Source organism: Chionomys nivalis, chromosome 18 (genome assembly GCF_950005125.1).
Source record: "Chionomys nivalis chromosome 18, mChiNiv1.1, whole genome shotgun sequence".
NCBI lineage: Eukaryota > Metazoa > Chordata > Mammalia > Rodentia > Cricetidae > Chionomys > Chionomys nivalis.
In genome coordinates, this window is record NC_080103.1 from 17,164,062 (window position 1) to 17,176,690 (window position 12,629).

At 32.6% G+C, this 12,629-nt stretch overlaps 1 protein-coding gene across 1 annotated transcript in view; it reads right to left on the minus strand.

Annotated features, from left to right (window-relative positions):
* Positions 1–12,629, minus strand: part of Sycp1 (synaptonemal complex protein 1) — an 86,703-nt gene that overhangs the window by 27,188 nt on the left and 46,886 nt on the right. Inside the window, exons 20-23 of the mRNA XM_057793884.1 lie at positions 8,457–8,538; positions 5,816–5,878; positions 3,807–3,869; positions 3,583–3,645 (exon numbers count right to left, since the gene is read on the minus strand). Of these exons, the coding sequence (XP_057649867.1) occupies positions 3,583–3,645; positions 3,807–3,869; positions 5,816–5,878; positions 8,457–8,538 (271 nt within the window). The remainder of the gene's footprint in view (positions 1–3,582; positions 3,646–3,806; positions 3,870–5,815; positions 5,879–8,456; positions 8,539–12,629) is intronic.

Consider the following 12,629-nt stretch of genomic DNA (forward strand, 5'->3'; position numbering starts at 1 on the left):
TCTTCTATTTTCTGTTTTATATGTTTCCTCAAATACTATTTGGTTTTGAAATTTATTCAATATTTTATGGTATATGTATTCTTTCTCTTCCTTTAAAGCCTGTACCAAATAGTTATGTATATAAATATAGTTTGTCAATTTCTCTGGTAATATTCCATTACATGAATGTAACACAGATTGCTTATGTATTTAATTATTCTTAGATCCTTAACTAATTCTATGTTCTTATGAAAATCTTGTGGTACAAATATATAGTAATTTCCTATGATAGATACCCAAAATTGAAATGGCTAGATCATGGGCATGTTGCATGTTCAGCCTATTAGATATCATCATCTTCCTAAGCATTCAACAATTTAAATTACCAACATCAGGGCCCCTAGAAAAGGTAAGATCACATGCTACACCACAAAGAGCAACACAACACCAGTAAAACCTAAAGACCCTACAATAGCAAGACCTGAACAACCAAATATTGATGAACCAGAAGAAAATGACCTAAAAAATAACTTCAAGAGAATGTTTGAAATTCTTAAAGATGAAATATTTAATATTTACCATTTCTGATGCTTTTCATTCTTCTAACTAATCTACATTTTTGTTTAATATCATTTTCTTCAGCCTCAAGAAATTCTTTCAACATTTCTTGTAGCATAGTTCTTAGTGTTATTTTTTCTGTGTACAAAAATCCTATGAAGACAGATTATTTCTTCCAGCATTTTATATGTGCCATTCCTTTGTTGTGTTGTCTTTGCGCTTTATATAAGATCAGTCATCATCATTTGTCTCACAATTCTATAGTGTGACATTTCTTATGTGTGATTTTAAGTTCCTCTTTATCCTTGGTTTAGCACTTTGACTAATGTATGCCTGCCTAGATATAGTTCTCATTCTATTCATTCTGTTTGGGACTTACTGATAGCCAAGTTTAAAAAAGAACAAACAAACATAATCAAAAACCAAAAGCTTTGTAATATAGTCATTGGCAAGTTACAGATGCCCCAGTGAATATTTTCCTACTCATATACATATACCCTGGTTAAACCCAGTGGGTCACAAGGCAAAAACAAAACAAAAAGATATGAAAAGAGATAGGTACTAGGTGGAAGAAGTGATAATTACTGGGTTCGGAGGGGCATAGGGTAAGAAGCAAGGGGATGAGTATGTGACCAAAATGTATTACAAACAGGTACAAAATTGTCAAAGCCTAAATTTATTTTAAAACAAAAGAAAAAAAATTTAATAATTTTCTCAAATAATTTCCTTTTGCCATTTTTTCTCCTTTCTTCCTCAGAAATTATAATTACATATTTTTAAATCACTTGGTGCTATTCTACAGGCCTGTGAATATTCTCTTTGCAAAAAAATTTTTCTATAATCCTTGAAATAGATGATTTTTACCTACACAGCTTTAATTTTACTAATACTTTAATTTTATTAATGTTTCATTCATTTTAAAAATATATTATTATAGCCAGGCTGTAGTGGCGCACACCTTTAATCCCAGCACTTGGGAGGTAGAGGCAGGCGGATCCCTGTGAGTTTAAGGCCAGCCTGTTCTGGAACTAGTTCTTATAGAAACCCTGTCTCCAAAAACATATATATATATATATATATATATATATATATATATATATATATATGACCATATAAATTTTTTGTTCTATAATATTTTTACTTTTCAGTTCAGAGTTCAACTTTTAGGTTATCTTAGGGTCATTTCTTAAATGATTTTTCATGCTATTAGTGAATAACTATTATCTTTAATTTGGAGCTACTGTAAATAATACTGCTATGAATATTCTTGGTAGTTTCTGTCTCAAGGAATTCAAGTGTATAATTACAGAAGATAATTATGATTACTTTTCTATGTAATTTTCAGAGGTTTGTGATAATTCTCACTTGTCTTTATTTTTAATGACAATATTTGCATTTCTTGTTTCAAGTACTATTTCAAGATATTATAAAGTACTTTATTTTCACTGGGCAGTGGTAGTGCACACCTTGACTCGTAGCCCTTGGGAGGCAGGGGCAGGCAGATCTCTGTGAGTTCAAGGCTCCAAGGCTGCACAGAGAAACCCTGTCTTGAAAAACCAAAACTTTATTTTCATCAAAGTATTCATTTAATATCTTGACTACTACTGCTCTCCAATAAAGATTCAAAAATATTTATTGAATACTTACTAATTATCAATCATTGCCTAAAGAGAAAGGTGACAAAATTTGGTCCTAACATCATAGGCTTACACTCTAGGGCTTTATATGCTACTGAGTTGATGGGTCTCAAACCGTTTGTACAAGATAACCATATTTTACAGTATGTTGTCTGCAAGATATACTGGTGCCAATAGTGGCATAATGTTTTAGAAGTAACCAACCAGTTACTGATTGGATTTAAGACCTACTGTAGGAGCTAGACTCCACATCTGACTCTGCTAAAGAAACCAAGAAAGAACCTAAGACCTACGCCTAGGAAAAACCTAATACTATTATTATTCTGCTAAAGGGACATAGCAATAAATGACTCTTAATGACATTCTGCTAGATCAATGCCTTGCTCAGCCGTCATCAAAGAAGCTTCTTGCACTAGATGAAAACTAACACAGAGACCACAACTGTAAATATGCAGAATGAGAGTTTCTGGAGCACTCAGTCTTGAATGCGATGTCTTTATCAAAGTCCTCCCCAACAAGACTCAGGGATCTGTGAGGAAGAGGAGGCAGAAAGATTCTAAGAATCAGAAGTGATAGATGAAGGAAAGAGTCTTCCAGACACAACAGGAATAATGAAAATATGAACTCAAAAAGACTGTGGAATGGTCACACAAGGCCTACACAGGTTCAAACCAGAGAGGGTCCCCGAAATGAGAGGGAGAAGTGGACACAGGTTTCCACCCCGACCAAGAAATTAACCTCAAATGATACTCACTAACAAAGAAAAAAAAATCAGTTTTCTCCAATGGAGTATCACTGGGTTTATTACCATCCACTAGGTCAGGCCCCATGCCCAGGAGTAGTTAGTCAATACAAAATTAACTCAATCAGGTTTTTGTAAGCTTTTTATGACATTCTGCATTGTTTGGGCATTTTTTTGTCTTATGGATATTCTGCTTATATATTTTGATTTCAGTTTTGTAAAGTTTGTATGTTTCTTTTCCTGTTTGCTTTTTTAAAGGGAGAGAGAAAAAGAACATAAAGTTGGGTCAGTAAAAAAGTAGGTAAGAAAAAAAAAAGTAGGTAAGATCTAGAAAGAATGAGAGGATAAACATGATCAAAATGTATTATAGGAAAAAAATTAAAAGAAAAAAAATAATACAGATTATTGCTGTATAATACATGAGTAAAGAAAATAAAGCACACGTATGTATATATACATAGAGCATGCACAAATGTATTTCTAAGTGGTTCACATAATTCTGACCCAGCTAAATCACAATAAACATTCTATCATTCCTATAAAAATTAATCTCTTCAATCCAAAAATATAACAGCATCTGAAGGTAAGCATTAAATTATAAAAGGATAATATAGTATTTCTAAACCTTCATGTATTTAAGAAAACAAAAATAAAAATGTCACGTACCTTTATCTCATATGCATTCAGCTGTTTGTTATCTGTTGAACTCTTTTTTTTCAAGGTCTTATTCTATGGAAAATTAATTATGGTTAGTACTACGGTGATTAAGACTTGAAATGAAATGAAATGAAATGAAATGAAATGAAATGAAATGAAAGCATTGCTCTCTAAAACTATAGTGCAAATATTGGGATAATTTTAAGAAAATTTATATTATTAAGAAAACCTACCTCCTGATGAAGCTCTTCAATATACTTGCTTTTATTTTCAACTTGTTTCCTCAAATTGTTACACTGTAAAATTATTTTTTAAATTACATAATTTTATTCAATATTCTGATCAAAATGAGCAATTTCAAACTAATAAAATACTGCATGATATAACATAAGGCTCACTAAGTCATTCTGTTAATGTAAAAATATAAATATGATCGGTCTTCATTACTCGTTATTCTCTCATTCTCATTTCTGAGATTCTAATGTTATTAAATATGATAGAGAAATATTAACATGATATTCTACCTCCTGACAGAATTCCATTTCTTCTTACTGAAATACCAATTAAGTCACTTTTTAATATATTACTTAGTGGAGTTATTTCATCTGAGTACATGCAGAACTGAATTAAAATGTATTAGTCCAAGAAACATCCTAAGTACCATAAAAGAGGCACAGATTTCTAAGAGATTTCTAAACTATCACATATATAAATTGTTCTAATTCCCATTAGAATAAAAATTCTCACAAGAAAAAAAAATCAGTCTCCTTCATTAGCTCCAAATGTTGTTGGATATTTTTCTTGTAATACTCATATATGGCTATAGTTAGTTAATATTTTGCATATAAATGAACCTTATATAGCATTGCTTTTTCTTGTTTACAAGTGATTGTTTTGGTTTGTTTTTTAAGACAGGGTTTCTCTGTGTAGTCCCAGCTGACCTGAAACTTGCTCTGTAGACCAGACCTCAAACTACAGAAATGTTCCTGCCTCTGCCTACCAAGTACTGGAATTAAAAGTATACGTCACCAACTCAGCATGTGATTTTATTTTTTAATTAGTGTATCATTGTGTACCCAAGCTTACTTCAAACCATAATCTTCCTATCTTAGTCTTCAAAAACTGGGATTACAGAGATATACCATCATGCCTGGCTACAAGTGGTTTTCTAAAATTTTGCATATCACAAGCCTAATTAAGAACAATTTCAAAAGAAAGGAAGGAAAACACAACTACAGGGAAAAAAAAAACAAAATGCATTTCTCTGATTTTCACACTGATTTGATAAACTGGCACGAGACTAGGCACATTTAATAATCGCACTAGGAAGGGAGAGTCAGACCCATGTTTATAATGGGGGGCAGGGCAGGGTTTGGCTTTTTGAGACAGAGTTTCTCTGCAGCTTTGGAAACTGCCCTGGAACTAGCTCTTGTAGACCAGGCTTGCCTCAAACTCACAGAGATCTGCCTGTCTCTGCCTCCCAAGTGTTGGGATTAAAGGCCTGTGCTACCACTGCCCAGAATTTCAAGGCAAGGCTGTTACATAGTGAACACCAGGCCAGCCAAGGCTACATTATAAGATTCTGTCTCAATAAAAATAAACAAGCAAACAAACAAAAACCATAATAACAGATGAAATTATCTTTACATGAATATTTTATTTATTAAAAGAAATCAATCGTTTTTGTTTTGCCAGAAAGGCTACTTAGATTCTCATGATTTGGTTCTTAATAAAGCTATAACTATTTTATTTACTAGTCGAAATAATTTTCCCCCTCTGGCTAAAAAACAAATTATATGACTATTCATTACAAGTCAGAACTTCAGACAGTAAACTATACTTTTCAAAGGACTGTTCATTTTATGGAAATAGATTAAGTATAGGACAAGATGTATAGTAAAATGAGAGGAAGGAAACCCAGGTAAATAAAAGACATTTCAAATAAGGAGAGCAGGAATTTTTCTGCAGCTCAATTTTAGAAATGAGTGAAAGAGCTGAATAATTTCTAAAAGCATCTTGTCATTTTGAAGCTATTCGCAATAAATATAGCTATTTATGAGCATGAATTTAAGAAAAAAGTGAAAGTGAAAGTAGGGAGTTTAACAAAATTTTGGTCTCATCAAAGAAATCAAAGAAACAAAGTCTTCTACAGGAATATAAGAGAAAAGCTGGTCCTTCAAAATCTAGTCATATATTTTCACAAGGTTCTTATTCCCAAACATTTTTTATAATTTGATAATACCTTATTTTCTAGTATCTTCATTTGCTTTTCTTTCTTTAAAACTTCACATTCAATGCTTCGAGCCTAAAAAAATATTTGATTTGAAATCATTTAAACTGTTAATAGAATTTCATTTTCTTGTGTACTTTAGAAGTAAAATTATAGTTTTATATATTTATAAAAATACTTATCAGCTCTTCCAGTTTATTTCACTCCTTAAAAAAAAGAATATACCTTTATGTAATATGTTAACTGCCTTAATTTAATATTTTATAATATATATGCATAAATTTTATATATACATTAATTTTTTGAGACAACATTTCTCTATGTAGCCCTGACTGTCCTGGAACTTGCTTTGTAAACTAGGTTATCCTCAATTTCATGCCTACTTATCAATATTTCCTTTTTAAAAAGATTTTTTCTATTACTTTAAATTACGTGTATGGGGGGGGGGGGTACCCATGGAGTTCAGAGAACAATATCAAATCCCCAGGACCTAGTTATAAGCAACTGTGAGCTTCCCAATATGGGTGATGTAGAACTAGGATCCTCTGTAAAAGCATTACTTGTTATTAAATGCTGAGCCATCTCTCCAGTCTCTTTATCACTAATGTTTTCTATACTAGTAAAATAGATCATACTTTAAATTCTTTATGTTCATATGTGTATGTCTATGTCTCTCTCACACTCTGTATATTATTATGTACATATTTTCGTGTATATACATGTGAGATAGGATCATTCATTGCATTTGAAGCCATTCAATTTGATTAGGTTGGCTAACCAAATGAGCTCCAGAGATGCGCCTGTCTCCACCTTCCCAGAGCTGGATTTGACTTTGTGCCACTATGCTCAGCTTTTATGCGGGTGCTAGAAATCTGAACTCAAGTCCTCATATTTGCATGGTTAGCACTTTAAGAATTGAACCATCTCCCCAGTCCCCAAACTTAAATTTCAGTGAAGTAAAATAACACATAGAACCTCGAATATGTCTGCTTCATCTTAAGCCCTCCAAAATATCAGCTTATCTTTAAACTATTCTAACAGTCTTTATGTAATTTCTAAAAGGTAAACAAATCTCAAGTCAAAACTCTTCGTTATTCTTGAATTCCTAAACACAAATTACTGAGGCTTTAAATATCGTATTTCTTACCTCTATTTCTCCACTGTTCTCTCTACCCATCTTCATCTTTATCCATTCTCCCTACTGTTACTACCTTAACCTCCATCTTTCAGCAATAATAAATTTTAATTGCTTTTATTTATCAGGGTTACATACTTCCAGGGGTTTCTCCTAATATTTTTTAAATTTTGAATATTCTTCTTCTGCAAGCTAAACTTCTACTAATTTCTGTTAACTTAAGCCTACTGAATGTTTCTTCTTCTAGAAAGCATGCCCAGACTTAACTAAGTTTTGATTAAATGCTATTCTGTGTGCTCAAGTAGTAGAATCTATATAGAGGACAAGTATTACAATCTTGCTAGTGCCCTTACTTCAAGGGAGTCCTTTATTGTAAATTTCATAGTAATTCTGTTGAGATTATCCACTAGCCACAATGACTAGCTTATAAATAAGTAAATAAGCTGTTCAAGACCAGAGTCTTCTCTGTTATTTAGTGCTCTGAAGACACGTTTTAGTAACCTCCCAAATGATTCTAGTGTCTTCAGTCTCTCCTCATTCAAACCTCAAGTATTTTATTATCAGTAAAACATTTTACTGCCCTAATAAAACTTTAGACCGCTTCTGCCCACCAAAGTAAATGACATCTAAAATCAGTATCTAGAACAATACCTGGGACACATTTGGTGGTTAGATAACATTTGCTGAATGACTGAAGGAGCCTTCATAATCATGCATGGTATTTCAACTTTGGCACAATTTTCACCCACTCAATACACACTATATACTGTCTACTCATGCCATACTTTGTACTTTCATAGTTTTGTGACATTTGTTGAAACCATATTCAAGGTACAATACAATCTTTTAGTACATTACATATTATCACACCATGAGCCTTTAATTTAGCCTAGAAATATTAGTCAAAATTAAATACTGAACATTTGGGACAAGCGAGGTGCCTTAATAGTTAAGAGTCCTGGTTGCTCTTCCAGAGGACCTGGGTTCATTTCTCAGCACCTACTGGTATCTCACAACCATCTGTTCAGTTCCAGTGGATTTCTGACCTCCATGGGCACCAAACATGTATAGGGTACAAAGACATTCACATAAAGTAATAGAAAAAAACTTAAATGAACATTTTTCAATTATCTTTAGAATTATATGACTATTTCTTACAAATATGTTTCATACTCAAAACCACCCAACTTAAACCATATCATTTAAGATTTTATGTTTTGCTTGCATGTACTACATGAGTTCAGTATCCAAAGAATCTAGAAAATGGTATCAGATCTCACAAAACTGGAGTTTCAGACAGTTATGTGAGTAGTAAGAACTAAAATTGGTGGGTTTTGGCAAGACAGCAAATGCTTTTAATGGCTGTGTCATCTCTCTAGCCTACCTTAACACATATTTTAAATGTTAATGGCTAAATATCTAGATCACTAGCTATTTATACTATGCGTGTCACTTTATTATCTGTATTGTTTTTTTATGATTTAAATTTTTGAATCCAATCTATTGTTAAATACATACATTCTCTTCACTCTTGTCCAATTTACATTTAACTTCATCTTCTTGCTGTATGAACTTTTTTCTTACTGATTCCAGTTCATCCCTAAAAGGAAATACAAGAATAGCTTCATAATCCAAACCATATTTTCATCTCCAAAGATTTTTTTTAATTATTGCTTATTAATTTTTTAGGTTTGAGTTCTCATTTTGACCACTAACTTTTCATGCATGGCTATTATATTAACAAGCACATTTTTATTCCCACATTTAAGTTACTGTACATATTTATCCTTAAATTATATGCATCATTTTCTTACTTTTAAAAAACAATTTTTTTTATCTTTTCATTATTCTAACATATAAAATATTATACAAATAAAATTTAAAAATATAAATACAATTTATTTTAATTATATATATATATATATATATATATATATATATCATTGATCATGCTCAGAGACTCTGTCAAGGGCAAAAGAAAGATACCATCCTTCCCCAATGTGCTTCTTTGTTCCTTTAAATATTGTATTATAATCATGTGTTACTCTTTTAAAAATGTTTTTATTAAAATATTGTATATTACATATGAAAATATTGGTGGTTGTCTCAGCATGTACTTGAAGATACTTTTCTAATTGTAGTTTTCCTTTGTACCACTACTGTATTGGCAATATAATCTGTGATCTGACCTTTCAAAAACTGAATCCAGGAAAAAAAATTTTTTTTAACTTTTCACATGTATTTATTTGTTTGTTTACTTTAGAGAAAAAGACAGGGAAAAAGGATTGTGTTTTCAATAATACATGTATGAAGGTCAGAAGACAACTTCTAAGGGTCATTTTTTTTTTCCTTCTACCATGTGGATTCCAGGGATTGAATGCAAAATAGCAGGTTTAACAGCAAGTTTTCTTGCCAGCTTTATTCTTTAAATGAGTATAAATTATGATCAGTATGTTCACTTTTCATAGATACTTAAAAGTCCTCCTAGCCTATACTATAAGTAGGTATTCAGACTATATTACTCAGATAATTTGAATGTTATTTTTAAAACAGTCTCTTGAACTAGAGAAAGCTCAACAGATAAGGTGCTTTCCTTGCAAGCAAAAAAACCTGAGTTTGATCCCCAGAAATTACATTAAAGAGCAGGGGTTGTTGAGGCATGCTTGTAATCCCAGTCTCATGGAGGGAGAGACAGGCAGAACCCTGAGCAATGCTTGTTCGACAGCCTAACCTACTTGGTGAAATACAGACTAGTGAGATACCATGTCTTTTTTTAAAGGGAAAAGATACATACAGTAGTTGTAGAATGACATCTGAGGCAGTCCTCTGGCCTCCACACACTCATATAGTATACATACATATGCACTAACAGAGGCTCTTGATGTAGGTGTGGTAGCAAATACCTGTAATCCCAGCATTTGAGAGTCTAAGACAGGAATGTCAGCTAAGTGCCATCCTGGGCTATACAATTAAGACCTTGTCTCAAAAACTAAGCAAATTAATTTAAACTTTAAAAAAAAATTGAAAAAAATTAAACAGCTTCTCTTTAAAATTTGTTTTCATATGTTAACCAAAAAAAGTATAGTGGTTTAGTCATAGATATCTGTAGGTAACAGCTGCTCAGAAGAAGGTTGATTTTTTTAAAAAAAAGGCAAAATCAATCATTATGGGTATGGCAAAGAATGATTTTTCTAAATCTTGAAAATATTAAACAGCTAATAATTATTAAGCACTGACTGTATCAATCACTATATTCAACACTACTCACAATACCTCGTATAATCTCCTAACAAGTATATGAAGAGCTGTATTAGGTCTAAAGATTTCAAATTTTTAATTGTAAAGACTTAAAATAGAAGTTTTCAAAAGCGCATTCTTTAACCAAACATAAGAAACCCAAAATTTCGATGTAAATAAGAATATACACACAATATTTGGAAATCATTCAAGTTACCAATGATTTAAAAAGAAAACTTAAAATACACATATACAAACACACACACACACACACAAAGATTTAAAAAATAATAGTAAAACTACATATCAAGTCAGGTATGGAGTTACATTCCCAGCAACCAGGAGGTAGAGACAAGAAAGATCACTACAAGTTCTACACAGGCCCTTCCCCTAAGACCTATGAACTATCTAGTTATGGATTCTTGGCCTTGGTAATGGTGCCACATATGGGTTCTATCTTGTAGAGAAATCCTTAAATCCAATCAAAATGTGGTTGGTTACTCCTATAACATTTATGCCACTATTATACCATACAATGGTATATAATGCCAGACTTGTCATTACCATAGCTCACAGAGTTCACAGATGTGTAAGACTGTTGATGTCTTTTATCCTCCTGTAGTGTGCATAGCATTTTCTAGCACTATGAAATCTAGCCAATAGGGATAAAGCTTCCAGGTCTATCAGCTTGATTTCTCCATGTTCTATGACTCAAGTATGTGTTGTCCTCAGAAAATAGTGTCTTACCACCAACTTCTGGAGAATAACTAAAGGCAAAGAAAATAGTCTATGTTGGGAGGTGGAGCCTATGGAATCCCACTGGCCAATAGCTTCTTGGCAGTAGCTTTTTATTTGCTAGCCTGTAGTGTCTAGTATGGCATTGTCCTCTTCACTATGGGGTAATTCTATTTAAACTCTTTTTATGTGTGTATGTAATTTAGGAAGCTTCTATAGTAAAAGGTTTCCATATGACGTTATTAAAGGTTTTTAATATTAGTTACCCTTCCTATTGCTCCCTCCTCTACCCTGTCCTCTCATCCTTAACCTACTTAATCCTTTCTGTCCCTTTATTCCCTTTTATCACTTCATTCTATCTCCCTGCCTCAGAAAATGCCCCTAATCCATGGCCTTTTACTAGTTTCCTGATTACTATGAGTATTCAAAATGAAACACACATATTTAAAGATTCAAAACTACAAACCACATATGTAAGAGAGCATGTTATATTTATCTTCCTGGGTATGGTTTACCTCACGCAGGATGATTGTTTACAGTTCCATTCATTTACCTATGAATTTCATAGTTTCCTTTTTCTTAAACTGAATAATATTTTATTGTATAAACATATCATATTTTCATTATTCATTCATCAGTTAATGAGCACCCAGATTATGTTCTACTATTACTCTGCTAAATAGAGTATTAAACTGACTCCTACTACTTATGGCTAGACCCACAGTTAAGTGAAGCTCTTTGTAGTAGAGGGCAGTTAACACAGAGACCCCCATAACTCATTAACGTGTAGAGAATAAGAGGCAGCAGAGTGCTCACTTCTAAATGAAACATCTGTATCACACACCTTCTCCCAAAGCTCAACAATCATTGTGGAAGGAGTAGAAAGATAGTAAGAGCCAGAGAAAATGGATGACTATAGGGAAACAGTGTTTTCCAGACACAACAAGGCAGTTGCATATATGAACTCAGAGTGGTTCTGATAGCATGCGTAAGACCTATGCAAGCTTAAGCTGAACAAAATTCCAGCATGGACAGGAGAGGTGGACACAAAGCCCCATCCCTAGTTTAGGAACTACTGCTAACTAATAGCTGCTGTGAGAAGGACAGCAGATTTTCTTTAAGGGTATAATGACCCCTGAAAGATTGCCACACACTCCAGGAATTAGCCACATGAATATTTTTGTCATCACAGATTGGATTGGATGGATTTAAAAGAAAAAAAAAGGACATGAAGTTTAGTAAGTAAGAAGATGGGGATGGATCTAGAAATAGAAGGAAGGAAGTGAATATGATCAAAATATACAAAAATTTCAAAGAACTAATAAAAATATATTTTAAAATGCCATATCAAAAGTAAAAAGTAAAAATGCAAAGTCATAAATTCATAGATGTGATTGCAAGTAATCTGAAGGATTGATTTTTTTTCTTTTTTTCTTTTTTTTTAACTTTTTTCTTTGCTTTCTGAAATTTTTTATATTTTTAAAAGAAATAGAAAAGCTAAGCATCACTATATAGGTTTTGAAAGAAGACTAGCATTTGAATTCAGGGAGGCAAAAGTATTTTAAATATAAAAGCAATGGTATAAATACACAAAGCAAAAAACAAAACTAATAGAAATTTTAAAAACTTGGTGGTGGCGCACGGCCGGGCGGTGGTGGCGCACGCCTTTAATCCCAGCACTCGGGAGGCAGAGGCAGGCGGATCTTTGTGAGTTCGAGA